General features: G+C 48.2%; 1 protein-coding gene across 1 annotated transcript in view; it reads right to left on the minus strand.

The window, feature by feature from the left end:
* LOC134949800 (rho GTPase-activating protein 6-like) overlaps window positions 1-19,117 on the minus strand; it is a 612,536-nt gene that overhangs the window by 558,622 nt on the left and 34,797 nt on the right. Inside the window, exon 4 of the mRNA XM_063938526.1 lies at window positions 13,642-13,868. Coding sequence (XP_063794596.1) covers window positions 13,642-13,868 — 227 coding nt within the window. The remainder of the gene's footprint in view (window positions 1-13,641; window positions 13,869-19,117) is intronic.

Genomic DNA, 19,117 nt, shown 5'->3' on the forward strand with positions numbered 1-19,117 from the left:
GTGGGTGTTCAAATCGGTCTACGTGTTTCTTTCTCTTCCTCTCATCACAAAAGTGTTGAGGATCATAAGACGAAGAAGAGTACAGACGATACTCGTTTTCCCAGACTGGCCTCGAAGGGCCTGGTACTCGGATCTACAAGAGATGATCACAGGAGATCCCTGGCCTCTTCCTCTGAGGGAAGACCTGTTGCAACAGGGGCCCTGTGTATTTCAAGACTTACCGCGGTTACGTTTGACGGCATGGAGGTTGAACACCGAATCCTAGCGAAAAAGGGGATTCCGGAAGAGGTCATCCCTACTTTAATAAAGGCTAGGAAGGAGGTGACGGTAAAACATTATCACCGTCTCTGGCGAAAGTATGTGTCTTGGTGTGAGACCAAGAATGCACCTACGGAAGATTTTCATCTGCGTCGTCTTCTCCACTTCCTACAGACAGGAGTGGATATGGGCCTGAAATTAGGCTCTGTTAAGGTACAGATTTCGTCCCTCTCGATTTTCTTTCAGAAGGAATTGGCTTCTCTTCCAGAAGTCCAGACGTTTGTAAAGGGAGTGCTGCACATCCAGCCCCATTTTGTGCCTCCAGTGGCACCATGGGACCTGAACGTGGTGTTGCAGTTCCTAAAATCACACTGGTTTGAACCGCTTAACAAGGTGGAGTTGAAATTTCTTACCTGGAAGGTGGTCATTTTGTTGGCCTTAGCATCAGCAAGGCGAGTGTCAGAATTGGCGGCTTTGTCACACAAGAGCCCATACTTGATTTTTCATGTGGATCGAGCTGAATTGAGGACACGTCCGCAATTTTTGCTTAAAGTGGTTTCTTCGTTCCATATGACTCAACCTATTGTGGTGCCTGTGGCTACAAGTGACCTGGAGGATTCCAGATCCCTGGACGTAGTCAGGGCCTTAAAAATTTATGTAGCCAGGACGGATACAATTAGGAAAACAGAGGCACTGTTTGTCCTGTATGCGGCCAATAAGATTGGCGCTCCTGCTTCGAAGCAGACTATTGCTCGCTGGATCTGTAATACGATTCAGCAGGCTCACTCTACGGCTGGATTGCCGGTACCAAATTCGGTTAAGGCCCATTCCACTAGGAAGGTGGGCTCTTCATGGGCGGCTGCCCGAGGCGTCTCGGCATTACAACTTTGCCGAGCGGCGACTTGGTCGGGGCCAAACACTTTTGCTAAATTCTACAAGTTTGATACCCTGGCTGATGAGGACCTAGCGTTTGCTCAGTCGGTGCTGCAGAGTCATACACACTCTCCCGCCCGATTGGATGCTTTGGTATTAACCTTATGGTCCTTACGGAGTCCCCAGCATCCTCTAGGACGTAAGAGAAAATAAGATTTTAAACCTACCGGTAAATCTATTTCTCCTAGTCCGTAGAGGATGCTGGGCGCCCGTCCCAGTGCGGAAACTCTGCAAGACTTGTATATAGTTGTTGCTTACATAAGGGTTATGTTACAGTTGACATCGGTCTTGGACCGTTAGTGTCGTTTGTTCATACTGTTAACTGGTTATGTATGTTCCAGGTTACATGGTATGATTGGTGTGGGCTGGTATGAATCTTGCCCTTGTATTGCTAAATCCTGCCTTGTATTGTCCACTGGGCACAGTTCTCTAACTGAGGTCTGGAGGAGGGGCATAGAGGGAGGAGCCAGTGCACACCCATAGTCAAAGTTCTTTTTAGGTGCCCTATCTCCTGCGGAGCCCGTCTATCCCCCATGGTCCTTACGGAGTCCCCAGCATCCTCTACGGACTAGGAGAAATAGATTTACCGGTAGGTTTAAAATCTTATTATACTGGTGGCCAGCAAAATTATGCACTGTACTCCTACTATATATACTGCGCACAACTAAAATGCACCACAGGTATGGATGGATAGTATACTTGACGACACAGAGGTAGGTAGAGCAGTGGACTACTGTACCGTACTGATATAATACTGGTGGTCACTGGTCAGCAAAATTCTGCACTGTCCTCCTACTATATACTACAATGCAGCACAGATATGGAGCGTTTTTCAGGCAGAGAACGTATAATACTGGTGGTCACTGGTCAGCAAAACTCTGCACTGTCCTCCTACTATATAATACTGGTGGTCCCCAGTCCCCACAATAAAGCACACTGAGCACAGATATTTGCAGCACACTGAGCACAGATATGGAGCGTTTTTCAGGCAGAGAACGTAGATATTTTCAGCACACTGAGCACCGAACCCGCTCATCTCTAACATATATATATATATATATATATATATATATATACTAGGTGATTCATCGCGCCCTACGGGCACTCTTCACACCGTCGGAAGGGGCTACGCCTCGTTAACCCCTGCAGGCCTTTGAACATACGCAGGCCGGTAGGTAACAGAATCAGAAACGCAGGGCAGTATAGAGGGCATACAGAAATGGTGTCTGGTTGAGAAAAGATAGAGAGGCGTGGGGGGGGGGAGAGGAACTGTACAGAAGCGCTGTGCGATCGGTAAAGGATAGGGAGAGTCAGGGTGGTAGGGAGAGGATAAAGAGAGGCATGGTGTTAGAGAGAAAATACCGTTGCAAGAGGCTAAGACCCGGTAACCCCTGCACGGGCTTCAACTGTGCTATAATTGTTATTATATGGAATATTACCTAAAATTGTTTTTATGGCAGTGGGTAAATATTGCAAGGGGGAAGGGCGTGCGATTGTCAAGGGGGCGTAGCCCTTTGTGAGGGCGTGCAGAGTGTCCGCAGGGCACAATAAATAATAAAGTGTAGTATATACTGCTATAGATAAGACACCAAAGTGCTGTGGCCACAGGTAGCAGCAGCGCTTATACACACAATGGCCACAGGTAGCAAAGCCGCTTATACACACAATACCCACAGGTAGCAAAGTTGCTTATACACACAATACCCACAGGTAGCAGAGGCGCTTATGCACACAGTGCCCACAGGTAGCAGAGGCGCTTATACACACAGTGGCCACAGGTACCAGAGCTGCTTATACACACAATACCCACAGGTAGCAGAGGTGCTTATACACACAGTGGCCACAGGTAGCAGAGGCGCTTATACACACAATGGGCACAGGTAGCAGAAGCGTGTATACACACAATACCCACAGGTAGCAGAGCCGCATATACACACAGTGCCCAAAGGTAGCAGAGGCGCTTATACACACAGTGGCCACAGGTAGCAAAGCTGCTTATACACACAATACCCACAGGTAGCAGAGGCGCTTATGCACACAGTGGCCACAGGTAGCAGAGGCGCTTATACACACAATGGGCACAGGTAGCAGAGGCGTGTATACACACAATACCCACAGGTAGCAGAGCCGCATATACACACAGTGCCCACAGGTAGCAGAGTTGGTTCTACACACAAAGGTAGCAGCGCCACTTATACACAATGTCCACAGGTAGCAGTGTTGCTTATACACACAGTGCCCACAGGTAGCAGAGTTGGTTCTAGATACAATGGCCACAGGTAGTAGCTGTGTTTATACACACAGTGTCCACAGGTAGCAGCACCACTTATACACAGTGGCCACAGGTAGCAGTGTCACTTATACACACAGTGCCCACAGGTAGCAGAGTTGGTTCTAGATACAATGGCCACAGGTAGTAGCTGTGTTTATACACACAGTGCCCACAGGTAGCAGCACCACTTATACACAGTGGCCACAGGTAGCAGTGTCACTTATACACACAGTGCCCACAGGTAGCAGAGTTGGTTCTAGATACAATGGCCACAGGTAGTAGCTGTGTTTATACACACAGTGCCCACAGGTAGCAGCACCACTTATACACAGTGGCCACAGGTAGAAGTGTCGCTTATACACACAGTGCCCACAGGTAGGAGAGTTGGTTCTACATACAATGGCCACAGGTAGTAGCTGTGTTTATACACACAGTGCCCACAGGTAGAAGCACCACTTATACACAATGGCCACAGGTAGCAGTGTCGCTTAGACTTATAATGGTCACAGTATTAGTGTTTCTTATTAATCCAATGTCCATTGGTAGCAACTACAGTCACAGAAGTTCAGTGTGTGTGTGTGTGTGGAGGGGGGGGGGTGGAAAGGGGGTGGGTTCAGTGAGGAGGAGGTGCCTATCTGTGCCGCTGATCACCCCGAATCAGGGAATCACTTGTAGCGGCTGCGGATGGTGTCCGAGGTGCTACGTGTGGTGGAGGGGTGGGGGTGGGAGGGGGTCCAGAGGTGTTGCGGGTGGGGGAGGGGTGGGTGCAGGGGAACAGATGGCGGAAAGGGTGCAGAGGTGCTGTGAGTGGGGGAGGGGTAGGTGTAAAGGGGGGGGCGGATGGGGTCTAGAGGTGCGGGTGGGGGAGGGGCGGGTGCGGATGGGAGTGTAGATGCTGTTAGTGGGGGAGGGGTGGGTGCGGGGGACTGTGGATGAAGGAGGGGGTATGGAGGTGATGTGTGTGTGGGAGGGGCGATGTAGGGGTGCGCGTTTGGAGATGCAGGGGGGGTGAGCTTAGGTGATGGGTTTCAGAAGTGCTGTGGGTGGGGGAGGTGTGGGTGTGGGATGGGACGGATGGGGGATGTAGATGCTTTGGATGAGGGAGGGGTGGTAGTGGGGGTGCATAGGCGGAGGTGGGGTTTCAGGGGGGGGGGTTGGGTGATGGATTGTAGAAGTGCTGCGGGTGGGGGAGGTGTGGGTGCGGGATGGGGTATGTAGATGCTGCGTGTGGCTGCAGGGGAGCCGTGGATGGGGGAGGGGGTCCTGAGGTGCTGTGGGTGGTGGTCCAGAGGTGCTGGGGGTGGTGGAGGGGAAGGTGTGGTAGGTCCATGAATGGGGGAAGGTGTCTATAGATGATGGGGGTGGGGGAGGGGCCGGAGGTGCTGTGGGTGGGGGACTGGCGGCTGTGGGGTTGTGGTTGCAGTCCGGAAGCGCTGCAGGTAGGGGAGGGGCAGGTGCGGGGATGGATCGGATGGGGGAGGGGATCCGAGGGTGCTGTGGGTGGGTGAGAGGCGGGTGTGGGGTTACCGCAGTTGGGGAAGGCCGGCTGTGGGGGTGTTGCGTGTGGTGGAGGTGCAGGTGCATGGGTGTTGGGGGGGGGGGGCGGGTGCTGGTGTACTGCGGGTGGGGGAGGGGGCCGGTTGCCAGGGTGGTGCAGTTGGGTGGGAGGTGGGTGCGAGGGTGGGGTGCTGCAGGTTGGGGAGGGGTGGGGGTGCGGGAGCAGGAGTGCTGTGCGTAGCGGAGGGGTGGGGGTGCCATGGGTGGGGGTTTGGGAGCAGGGGTGATGCGGGTGTGGGAGGGGTGTGGGAGGGGTGGGGGGCTGGCGGAGTAGGACTCATTGTGAGAGTCATTCTGGCTTTTTAGGCTGCAGCATTTAGGCAACAGGCTTTTGGTGAATGTCACCTCGTTCCACAGAGACCTGCACGGGGGGCACCGCCAATAACTATCATCACCCCCCCCCCGCCAATAACCATCACCCCCCCAAATGACCATCACCATCAACCACTCCTCCCCGCTGCAAGCGCTGCTCACCTGGGCCGGTCACACAGGCAATGGGAGCGCTGCAGCAGGGAGAGAGGAGACCAGGTTGCCGGGGGAAGGGGGGATCCACGCTGGCGGGGGCGGAGTGCGGGCTGTGCATGCGGCTTCCTCCTCTCGGGCAGCGCGGTCAAGCAATCTCCAGCCTCCGCCGCCAGCAGCATCTCTCCTGGTAGCAGCGGAGGCTGGAGTTTGCTCGACCGTGCTGCCCGAGAGGAGGAAGCCGCATGCACAGGCCGCACTCCGCCCCCACCAGCGTGGATCCCTCCTGCCCCGGCAACCTGAATGGGGACAGAGCTCCGGCTGATTGGATCCGGGGTAGTGACCCTCCACCCCCCCCCCACCCCCCCACCAGTTAATCCCGCTCTTGTTTGGCCAGCCACGGTAAGGCGTCCGTCCAGTGGCGGCTGTTCCCTGGGGATTGTTTCAGCCTCCCTAGTGGTGTGCTGGCACAGAGCAGAGGCCGTTGCCTCCGCCCAGCACTGTAACTCCACCCAGTGTTACGGCCAGGCACAGAATCACAGACTTGGCCAAATATATAGGATATATATAATATATATTAGAGATGAGCGGGTTCGGTTTCTCTGAAACCGAACCCGCACGAACTTCATGTTTTTTTCACGGGTCCGAGCAGACTCGGATCCTCCCGCCTTGCTCGGTTAACCCGAGCGCGCCCGAACGTCATCATGACGCTGTCGGATTCTCGCGAGACTCGGATTCTATATAAGGAGCCGCGCGTCGCCGCCATTTTCACACGTGCATTGAGATTGATAGGGAGAGGACGTGGCTGGCGTCCTCTCCATTAGAAATTAGATTAGAAGAGAGAGAGAGATTGTGCAGAGTCAGACAGAGTTTACCACAGTGACCAGTGCAGTTGTTGTTAGTTAACTTTTATTTATTTTAATATAATATATCCGTTCTCTGCTATATCCGTTCTCTGCCTGAAAAAAAACGATACACAGCAGCAGCCAGTCACACAGTGTGACTCAGTCTGTGTGCACTCAGCTCAGCCCAGTGTGCTGCACATCAATGTATAAAAGGCAAAGCTTATAATAATTGTGGGGGAGACTGGGGAGCACTGCAGGTTGTTATAGCAGGAGCCCCCAGGAGTACATAATATTATATTAATTTAAAATTAAACAGTGCACACTTTTGCTGCAGGAGTGCCACTGCCAGTGTGACTAGTGGTGACCAGTGCCTGACCACCAGTATAGTAGTATATTGTTGTATGTATTGTATACTATCTCTTTATCAACCAGTCTATATTAGCAGCAGACACAGTACAGTGCGGTAGTTCACGGCTGTGGCTACCTCTGTGTCGGCAGTCGGAACTCGGCAGGCAGTCCGTCCATCCATAATTGTATTACAATATATACCACCTAACCGTGGTATTTTTTTTTCTTTCTTTATACCGTCGTCATAGTGTCATACTAGTTGTTACGAGTATACTACTATCTCTTTATCAACCAGTGTACAGTGCGGTAGTTCACGGCTGTGGCTACCTCTGTGTCGGCAGTCGGCAGGCAGTCCGTCCATCCATAATTGTATTATTATTATAATATATACCACCTAACCGTGGTTTTTTTTTCATTCTTTATACCGTCATAGTGTCATACTAGTTGTTACGAGTATACTACTATCTCTTTATCAACCAGTGTACAGTGCGGTAGTTCACGGCTGTGGCTACCTCTGTGTCGGCAGTCGGCAGGCAGTCCGTCCATCCATAATTGTATTATTATTATAATATATACCACCTAACCGTGTTTTTTTTTTCATTCTTTATACCGTCGTCATAGTGTCATACTAGTTGTTACGAGTATACTACTATCTCTTTATCAACCAGTGTACAGTGCGGTAGTTCACGGCTGTGGCTACCTCTGTGTCGGCAGTCGGCAGGCAGTCCGTCCATCCATAATTGTATTATTATTATAATATATACCACCTAACCGTGGTTTTTTTTTCATTCTTTATACCGTCGTCATAGTGTCATACTAGTTGTTACGAGTATACTACTATCTCTTTATCAACCAGTGTACAGTGCGGTAGTTCACGGCTGTGGCTACCTCTGTGTCGGCAGTCGGCAGGCAGTCCGTCCATCCATAATTGTATTATTATTATAATATATACCACCTAACTGTGGTATTTTTTTTTCTTTCTTTATACCGTCGTCATAGTGTCATACTAGTTGTTACGAGTATACTACTATCTCTTTATCAACCAGTGTACAGTGCGGTAGTTCACGGCTGTGGCTACCTCTGTGTCGGCAGTCGGCAGGCAGTCCGTCCATCCATAATTGTATTATTATTATAATATATACCACCTAACCGTGGTTTTTTTTTCATTCTTTATACCGTCGTCATAGTGTCATACTAGTTGTTACGAGTATACTACTATCTCTTTATCAACCAGTGTACAGTGCGGTAGTTCACGGCTGTGGCTACCTCTGTGTCGGCAGTCGGCAGGCAGTCCGTCCATCCATAATTGTATTATAATATATACCACCTAACCGTGGTTTTTTTTTCATTCTTTATACCGTCATAGTCAGTCATACTAGTTGTTACGAGTATACTACTATCTCTTTATCAACCAGTGTACAGTGCGGTAGTTCACGGCTGTGGCTACCTCTGTGTCGGCACTCGGCAGGCAGTCCGTCCATCCATAATTGTATTATAATATATACCACCTAACCGTGGTTTTTTTTTCATTCTTTATACCGTCATAGTGTCATACTAGTTGTTACGAGTATACTACTATCTCTTTATCAACCAGTGTACAGTGCGGTAGTTCACGGCTGTGGCTACCTCTGTGTCGGCAGTCGGCAGGCAGTCCGTCCATCCATAATTGTATTATAATATATACCACCTAACCGTGGTTTTTTTTTCATTCTTTATACCGTCATAGTCAGTCATACTAGTTGTTACGAGTATACTACTATCTCTTTATCAACCAGTGTACAGTGCGGTAGTTCACGGCTGTGGCTACCTCTGTGTCGGCAGTCGGCAGGCAGTCCGTCCATCCATAATTGTATTACAATATATACCACCTAACCGTGGTTTTTTTTTCATTCTTTATACCGTCATAGTCAGTCATACTAGTTGTTACGAGTATACTACTATCTCTTTATCAACCAGTGTACAGTGCGGTAGTTCACGGCTGTGGCTACCTCTGTGTCGGAACTCGGCAGGCAGTCCGTCCATCCATAATTGTATTATTATAATATATACCACCTAACCGTGGTTTTTTTTTCATTCTTTATACCGTCATAGTGTCATACTAGTTGTTACGAGTATACTACTATCTCTTTATCAACCAGTGTACAGTGCGGTAGTTCACGGCTGTGGCTACCTCTGTGTCGGCAGTCGGCAGGCAGTCCGTCCATCCATAATTGTATTATATACCACCTAACCGTGGTTTTTTTATACCACCTAACCGTGGCAGTCCGTCCATAATTGTATACTAGTATCCAATCCATCCATCTCCATTGTTTACCTGAGGTGCCTTTTAGTTCTGCCTATAAAATATGGAGAACAAAAAAGTTGAGGTTCCAAAATTAGGGAAAGATCAAGATCCACTTCCACCTCGTGCTGAAGCTGCTGCCACTAGTCATGGCCGAGACGATGAAATGCCAGCAACGTCGTCTGCCAAGGCCGATGCCCAATGTCATAGTACAGAGCATGTCAAATCCAAAACACCAAATATCAGAAAAAAAAGGACTCCAAAACCTAAAATAAAATTGTCGGAGGAGAAGCGTAAACTTGCCAATATGCCATTTACCACACGGAGTGGCAAGGAACGGCTGAGGCCCTGGCCTATGTTCATGGCTAGTGGTTCAGCTTCACATGAGGATGGAAGCACTCAGCCTCTCGCTAGAAAACTGAAAAGACTCAAGCTGGCAAAAGCACCGCAAAGAACTGTGCGTTCTTTGAAATCCCAAATCCACAAGGAGAGTCCAATTGTGTCGTTTGCGATGCCTGACCTTCCCAACACTGGACGTGAAGAGCATGCGCCTTCCACTATTTGCATGCCCCCTGCAAGTGCTGGAAGGAGCACCCGCAGTCCAGTTCCTGATAGTCAGATTGAAGATGTCAGTGTTGAAGTACACCAGGATGAGGAGGATATGGGTGTTGCTGGCGCTGGGGAGGAAATTGACCAGAAGGATTCTGATGGTGAGGTGGTTTGTTTAAGTCAGGCACCCGGGGAGACACCTGTTGTCCGTGGGAGGAATATGGCCGTTGACATGCCAGGTGAAAATACCAAAAAAATCAGCTCTTCGGTGTGGAGGTATTTCACCAGAAATGCGGACAACAGGTGTCAAGCCGTGTGTTCCCTTTGTCAAGCTGTAATAAGTAGGGGTAAGGACGTTAACCACCTCGGAACATCCTCCCTTATACGTCACCTGCAGCGCATTCATAATAAGTCAGTGACAAGTTCAAAAACTTTGGGTGACAGCGGAAGCAGTCCACTGACCAGTAAATCCCTTCCTCTTGTAACCAAGCTCACGCAAACCACCCCACCAACTCCCTCAGTGTCAATTTCCTCCTTCCCCAGGAATGCCAATAGTCCTGCAGGCCATGTCACTGGCAAGTCTGACGAGTCCTCTCCTGCCTGGGATTCCTCCGATGCATCCTTGCGTGTAACGCCTACTGCTGCTGGCGCTGCTGTTGTTGCCGCTGGGAGTCGATGGTCATCCCAGAGGGGAAGTCGTAAGCCCACTTGTACTACTTCCAGTAAGCAATTGACTGTTCAACAGTCCTTTGCGAGGAAGATGAAATATCACAGCAGTCATCCTACTGCAAAGCGGATAACTGAGTCCTTGACAACTATGTTGGTGTTAGACGTGCGTCCGGTATCCGCCGTTAGTTCACAGGGAACTAGACAATTTATTGAGGCAGTGTGCCCCCGTTACCAAATACCATCTAGGTTCCACTTCTCTAGGCAGGCGATACCGAGAATGTACACGGACGTCAGAAAAAGACTCACCAGTGTCCTAAAAAATGCAGTTGTACCCAATGTCCACTTAACCACGGACATGTGGACAAGTGGAGCAGGGCAGGGTCAGGACTATATGACTGTGACAGCCCACTGGGTAGATGTATGGACTCCCGCCGCAAGAACAGCAGCGGCGGCACCAGTAGCAGCATCTCGCAAACGCCAACTCTTTCCTAGGCAGGCTACGCTTTGTATCACCGCTTTCCAGAATACGCACACAGCTGAAAACCTCTTACGGCAACTGAGGAAGATCATCGCGGAATGGCTTACCCCAATTGGACTCTCCTGTGGATTTGTGGCATCGGACAACGCCAGCAATATTGTGTGTGCATTAAATATGGGCAAATTCCAGCACGTCCCATGTTTTGCACATACCTTGAATTTGGTGGTGCAGAATTTTTTAAAAAACGACAGGGGCGTGCAAGAGATGCTGTCGGTGGCCAGAAAAATTGCGGGACACTTTCGGCGTACAGGCACCACGTACAGAAGACTGGAGCACCACCAAAAACTACTGAACCTGCCCTGCCATCATCTGAAGCAAGAAGTGGTAACGAGGTGGAATTCAACCCTCTATATGCTTCAGAGGTTGGAGGAGCAGCAAAAGGCCATTCAAGCCTATACAATTGAGCACGATATAGGAGATGGAATGCACCTGTCTCAAGTGCAGTGGAGAATGATTTCAACGTTGTGCAAGGTTCTGATGCCCTTTGAACTTGCCACACGTGAAGTCAGTTCAGACACTGCCAGCCTGAGTCAGGTCATTCCCCTCATCAGGCTTTTGCAGAAGAAGCTGGAGGCATTGAAGAAGGAGCTAACACGGAGCGATTCCGCTAGGCATGTGGGACTTGTGGATGCAGCCCTTAATTCGCTTAACAAGGATTCACGGGTGGTCAATCTGTTGAAATCAGAGCACTACATTTTGGCCACCGTGCTCGATCCTAGATTTAAAGCCTACCTTGGATCTCTCTTTCCGGCAGACACAGGTCTGCTGGGGTTGAAAGACCTGCTGGTGACAAAATTGTCAAGTCAAGCGGAACGCGACCTGTCAACATCTCCTCCTTCACATTCTCCCGCAACTGGGGGTGCGAGGAAAAGGCTCAGAATTCCGAGCCCACCCGCTGGCGGTGATGCAGGGCAGTCTGGAGCGACTGCTGATGCTGACATCTGGTCCGGACTGAAGGACCTGACAACGATTACGGACATGTCGTCTACTGTCACTGCATATGATTCTCTCAACATTGATAGAATGGTGGAGGATTATATGAGTGACCGCATCCAAGTAGGCACGTCACACAGTCCGTACTTATACTGGCAGGAAAAAGAGGCAATTTGGAGGCCCTTGCACAAACTGGCTTTATTCTACCTAAGTTGCCCTCCCACAAGTGTGTACTCCGAAAGAGTGTTTAGTGCCGCCGCTCACCTTGTCAGCAATCGGCGTACGAGGTTACATCCAGAAAATGTGGAGAAGATGATGTTCATTAAAATGAATTATAATCAATTCCTCCGCGGAGACATTGACCAGCAGCAATTGCCTCCACAAAGTACACAGGGAGCTGAGATGGTGGATTCCAGTGGGGACGAATTGATAATCTGTGAGGAGGGGGATGTACACGGTGATATATCGGAGGGTGAAGATGAGGTGGACATCTTGCCTCTGTAGAGCCAGTTTGTGCAAGGAGAGATTAATTGCTTCTTTTTTGGGGGGGGTCCAAACCAACCCGTCATATCAGTCACAGTCGTGTGGCAGACCCTGTCACTGAAATGATGGGTTGGTTAAAGTGTGCATGTCCTGTTTTGTTTATACAACATAAGGGTGGGTGGGAGGGCCCAAGGATAATTCCATCTTGCACCTCTTTTTTCTTTTCTTTTTCTTTGCATCATGTGCTGATTGGGGAGGGTTTTTTGGAAGGGACATCCTGCGTGACACTGCAGTGCCACTCCTAGATGGGCCCGGTGTTTGTGTCGGCCACTAGGGTCGCTAATCTTACTCACACAGCTACCTCATTGCGCCTCTTTTTTTCTTTGCGTCATGTGCTGTTTGGGGAGGGTTTTTTGGAAGGGACATCCTGCGTGACACTGCAGTGCCACTCCTAGATGTGCCCGGTGTTTGTGTCGGCCACTAGGGTCGCTAATCTTACTCACACAGTCAGCTACCTCATTGCGCCTCTTTTTTTCTTTGCGTCATGTGCTGTTTGGGGAGGGTTTTTTGGAAGGGCCATCCTGCGTGACACTGCAGTGCCACTCCTAGATGGGCCCGGTGTTTGTGTCGGCCACTAGGGTCGCTAATCTTACTCACACAGCTACCTCATTGCGCCTCTTTTTTTCTTTGCGTCATGTGCTGTTTGGGGAGGGTTTTTTGGAAGGGACATCCTGCGTGACACTGCAGTGCAACTAGGGTCGCTTATCTTACTCACACAGCGACCTCGGTGCAAATTTTAGGACTAAAAATAATATTGTGAGGTGTGAGGTATTCAGAATAGACTGAAAATGAGTGTAAATTATGGTTTTTGAGGTTAATAATACTTTGGGATCAAAATGACCCCCAAATTCTATGATTTAAGCTGTTTTTTAGTGTTTTTGGAAAAAAACACCCGAATCCAAAACACACCCGAATCCGACAAAAATAATTCGGTGAGGTTTTGCCAAAACGCGTTCGAACCCAAAACACGGCCGCGGAACCGAACCCAAAACCAAAACACAAAACCCGAAAAATTTCAGGCGCTCATCTCTAATATATATACGTATGTGCATTTATAAATAGATACACTGAATAAAATGCAGTGCGAATAGTCCCTGCTGGGATTGCAAGATTCTACCTCTTTTATGTATTGATTATCCCATTTTTAAACATATGTGCACCTGCAATATGAATGAAGGTTTTCTCACCGTTTCATTATCTGACTTCTAGCACTAGAATTAATGCATTAATGCTGGCTGCTGTTAAAGATAACTCATCATCACAATATGGCCCTTGTACAACAGGGAAGTATAGTCTGACCAAAAACAACATTCAGCAAGCAAGTACTCTATTCATTGTAAACAGAGAGAAGTATGTACAGTAAATCTTAAGGTACGTTGTTAAAATAAGTGATAGGAAATATATTAGAAATGTAGAAATGTTGCAAAACATGGATATTGTGATCCATTCTCACCCTTCTCCTGGGATGGGTCATGCTGTCCCTGAATGTGGATGATAGTGGCAGGTCCATTAATGTGCTTGGAGTTGAAGTGCGTTGCGTTTGGACCAGAAAACTCAGGACACTGCTCTCAACTTCAGCAAATGCCCTGCGGTTCCGAACAGGAAAAACACGCTGGCGTTCTACACGATCCTGAGCAATGACATCAGACAAAGATACCCCAAATAGTCTTTGAGGGCAATCTGTAAAACAATGGGAAATAAAATGAGAAGTACTCTTCCCTAGTAATCTTTTATAGCCTTCTTCTGTATATGGAATGCACAATGTGACTGGGAATAGATGTAACATGTGTATTGTTTTTGACAGGCTCAGCTCTTGATTGCAGACTTTAATTCAGGGTTCAGGGAACATGAAAATGTGACAAGAAATATGCAGAGTTGAAAATTAGCATGCAGTAAGTCTCTGCTTGTATGGAGAATGAACTTGTCTCACCTCTCGAAAATGTAATAATATAATTAATGTACCAAAGTCAACTTAGTGACTTGTGGTGATTAGAGACAGCATGAATATGATATAGTGGCAGACAGATAATAGTTGTAGAATACAAGTACCAAAAATTGACATAATGTAAAGGACCTAATTCATGTTTGTATGCAGGGTTAGGGAATTAATGGGCACGGGTTGGGAAAACGCAGGCAGTCATTGCTGTTTTCGGGGCATGAATGTGCTGACGGCTGCAAACTCATACGTTCAAAAACATGGCATCTGAGTCGCTACTGCTGTGTCCAGTCCGTGTAGCCACAGACCAACCCTTAGCCCCGATGTTTCTCATTTTTGCATGTAGGCTGCAAATGTGCACGCAGTTGCAAATGAGTTTGCAATAGCTCCGATAGGCATCTTTTTTCATTTCTGGGTGACAGCTTCAATTACTAACACTATCAATTCCGTAGCCTAGACAATCGCACTTGGTAATGCATATGCGTACAAATATGAATTAGGCCCAAGGTTCTTATTCGCTTTATGCACCAAACATACAGTATCACTTTTTCACATACAGTTATCACTCATATATTTATAAACATGTTTTAAATGTCATTCCTTATCAGAAGAAAAAAAGCAGTATAGTAGCTGAAAATAATACATATTGTATTATCTGCCTTTATTTTAAAAAAGTGACTATAGACAAATATAATTTTACAGTGCAAAGATTAACACAGTTGACTCAATAAACAAGAAGTAATAGATGCATTGCACCCAATAGAAATTGCATAAAGGAGCCTGTTCCTCAAAACAAGAACCCGTGATAGAAGCCATTCTGGAATCAAGAATCAATGTAAATAATGTACAATGTAATTAACTGCAAATCTTGGAGTAAAGTTTTATCACTGCTCTGTACAATGGGGATAATTCAGACTGCATCGCTGCAGCAATCGCTGTCTAAATTACTTTGTGGAGTGCGTGTACGGACCATTGGGGGGGTAGGCCGCTGCGGCTGCGTCAGGACCGGATTAAGCCTTTGGGGGCCTGGGGCACATAAAACAGGGAGGCCCTCCCCCTCATATCAGCACCGCTTCCCTTGCTGTGCTGGCTTTGTGTGTGCCTCCACACCCTGCACCTCCATAAATCAGCAGCGCAGGTCCTACCTGCACTCCTGCAGCAGGGGTCCAGACTCCAGAGTCTCTTCTTGGGCAGCATGGGAACAACTGTTACTGCCAGATGCTGGTTGGCAATATACAGTAGTCGGACTAAGAATCAGCAATGAGTAGGACGCACCTTTATAAGTACAGTTCAGTAACCCACCAATATCCACCAGGTACAGAGATCCAGCCTAGGGTGCGATCTATGTGGAGCTTAAATTCTACTTTCATATTGTGAAAGACACTGAAAGCTGCTATCTGGGGATGGATGCCTTGGAAATTGAAACCCCAAAAATGTATTCCTCAAACCCAGGGGCGTTTCTAGAGAGGAGGAGACCCGTGTGCAGGCTCTGGCTGGGCCCCCTCATCTCTAGCCGGCATCGCTGTGTACACTTTGGTGCACTTGGGTCCCTAGGGGACCCTACCGCTGTCCCAGAGTCTACAGCGCAAGCACATATCTCCAGGAAAATGGTGCGGTGGACATTTTCCTAGTGAATTTCCTACTGCGCATTTGCACGCCATTTTCCCAGTGATTTCGGCAGCACTGCTGCTGCACCGCGGGACTCGGGAGGGTAAGTATTTCAGTTAAAGGGTGCATGGTGTGCAGTGTGGGCCCCCCTGGATCCCGGGGGCCCGTGTGCACCGCACACACTGCACCCATTATATATACGCCAGTGCTCAAACCAAATCTCTGTTCTGCCTTTATTTGGAGTATCTGCATACAGCATGATGTGAGGAACACATGCTTATACACAAGCTAGAAACACACAGTTGGAAACAATCACGCAATACAAAGTACATACACAGCCCCTTCTGTAATCTCTATAACCCCCCTTCCATGAGGCACAGCTCACCTTATACTGTGCATACTGTAATAAATGGGAACCATTTCAGTATTCTCTTCCACATAGCTGACACGTTCCAGTCACACCAGCTTGTGTAACCGTCTTCCTGGCATGCAGGTGTAGTATCTGACCCCCAGAGAGGGAGCACGATCTAGACATAGCAGTACTCTGGGACAAGACATGTGCCACAAGTGAGGAGGAAATGGGAGGAGCCGTGGTCTCTAAAATCCAGGCAGCTTCTCCTGCAGATGTGTGCAGTGCACCACTGTGTGTAACCCTTCGTGCAGAGAGAAGGTGTACAGGCACAGAGGACAGCTGTGTCAGAGCAGCTTCAGTCTGGGGGTCCCCAGAATTAAGGAGTCCTGGGTTTTACTTACCCCCTGTGAACCCCCCTTAATCCGGCTCTGGGCTGCGGGACGTCTCACACGCAGCCTCTGTGACCTGGGACACAGCGGGTAGCAGCCTGCCAGCGCGCAGGAGCTGCACTAGCAGGAAGTTACTCGTCAGGTACAAAAGCATCGCCGCCGTGTGATGCTTTTGTACCTGTGCGGGGGTGGGGTTAGGGCCTGACATGCGGGGCGGACTAGCCCTGTGCTGGCCGTCTCCCGCATGTCAGAGTAAATTATCGTAGATGTGCTAACTTTAGCACATCTGCGATCAGATCTGAATTAGGCCCCATATCATAACATATTGGAGAGTATGAACAAAAAAGAGTTCACTCTTCATAAATCAGTTAAAGTATGTTTGGAATTTTCCAAATGGCACAAAAACTATCCAGCTATGATGTGGAAAATGATTTTTTGATCAGATAAGTACAAGACACAGCTTTATTTAAAATACAGGTTTAGGTGCAATGTGTAAATTAAACTTTTACTGTATGTGTTAAACCGGCTTTTGCCTCCCTAGGTGGAATTTATACATTGATGCCTCCATACCCATTCAGTAGCTTTGGTCCTGGCCAACCACTGTAGGAATGAGCACAGAGACTGACATAGACAGTAGAGTAAGGAGATAAATATTGCCACAAATATTGCAGGAAGGAGAATTGGGGAAATGACAGGGAGGGATTTGATTTGGCACAGTGCTAATCTGATAACAATCACATACAGTATATGTGTGGATGATGTGTGGATGATTGGTATTATAATAACCAACATGTGTTGAATTGAGCCTTATTTGAGGACAATAGATGTGGTTGGTGGTGCTCCCAAGAGTCAGGGAAACTATGTCAAAGTACAAATGAGAAAAGACTTTTGTATTGGGGCACTCCTATTGAAATGTTTTTAAATAAAACTGTTTAAAACTTAATTTTTCATTGGTATGCCTTAATATATAGTAATAACCGCTACAAAAGACCAATGACAGGAATTACTCTCTTTTTTTATGGTCTAGTTTTTATTTTTTGAATTAAAAAAGGAGATTTATGGTAGACTTACCATAGATAAATCTCTTTCTGCAAGGTACACTGGGTTCTACAGGAAATACATCGGGGTGTAGAGATGGATCTTGGTCCAGAGGCACCAACAGGCTAAATCTTTATACTGTCCCAGGATGCACTGCAGGGTCTCCACTATAACCCCCGCCTCCAGGCACTGTGAGCTCAGTTTTGTTAACCAGTTCAATGCAGAAGTAGGTAAAAGAGAAGGCAGAAGTTAGTCACATAGAACCATGTTCTCACAACAGGAGAAGGGACTAGAAGCTAATGTCATACAAACCCATAGAAGCTAAGTGCGTCAAGGTGGGCGCCCTGTGGAACCCAGTGTACTTCACAGAAAGAGATTTAACTATGGTAAGTCTACCATAAATCTCCTTTTCTGCAGCATGGTACACTGTGTTCCACAGGGAATACATCAGGGATGTCCTAAAGCAGATCCTCAAGAGAGGGGACTCACCTTAGAGGGTATGAGAACCCAGCATCCAAAGGAAGCATCCTGGGAGGCGGAAGTATCAAAGACATAGAACCTAATGAACGTGTTCACTGAGGACCACGTAGCCGCCATGCACATTTGTTCTGCGGATCGGCGAGGCAGGCCGCCCAAGAAGGTCCTACGGATCAAGTAGAATGGGCCTTAATAGCAACAGGAGCTGGGAGCCCAGCCTGCGCATAAGCTTGTGCAATCACCATTCTAATCCATCTGGCCAAGGTTTGCTTATTCTCAGGCCAGCCACATTTGTGGAAACCAAACAGTATAAAAAGGGCATCTAACCTTCTAATAGAGGCAGTTCTCTCCACGTACATCTGGAGAGCCCTTACCGCATCCAACGACCGCTCTTTGGAGGACAAGTTAGAAGAGATGAAGGCCGGAAACACTTTAGGTAAATAACCAGGGCGAGTTCGAAGAACTGCTCCGTCACGATGAAATATCAAAAAGGGTGGATGACAGGACAAAGCGCCTAAGTCCGATACCCTTCTAGCAGAGGCAATAGCCAATAATAAAAGGACCTTAGCCGTAAGCCATTTAAGGTCCACTGACTCAAGAGGTTCAAATGGAGAATCTTGCAGGGCATACAGGACAACAGACAAATCCCATGGAGCCACAGGAGGGACATGGGGAGGCTGAATCCACAGTACACCCTAAGTGAATGTATGAACGTCAGGTATAGACACAATTTTTCTCTGAAACCACACTGACAAGGCAGATATGTGACCCTTGAGGGAGGCCAGATGAAGTCCTAAATCCAGGCATTGTTGCAAAAAAGCCAGAAATCTGGAAGTACTAAACTTGTAAGCATCGTAATTCTTAGCAGTACACCAGGTGAAGTAAGAATTCCAGACTCTATAATAAATCCGTGCCGGCTTGCGGGCCTTTAGCATAGTTTGGATAACCACCTCGGAGAATCTTTTGGCCCCGCAGGAGTGAAGCTTCAAGAGCCACACCGTCAAAGCCAGTCTGGCCAGGTCCGGGTAGACACAAGGGCCCTGAACGAGGAGGTCTGGGCATTGAGGAAGTAGAAGCGTACGCTCCATTGATAGTCCCTGCAGGTCTGAGAACCAATGTCGCCTGGGCC

This window comes from Pseudophryne corroboree, chromosome 8, assembly GCF_028390025.1.
Source record: "Pseudophryne corroboree isolate aPseCor3 chromosome 8, aPseCor3.hap2, whole genome shotgun sequence".
NCBI classification, from domain to species: Eukaryota; Metazoa; Chordata; class Amphibia; order Anura; family Myobatrachidae; genus Pseudophryne; species Pseudophryne corroboree.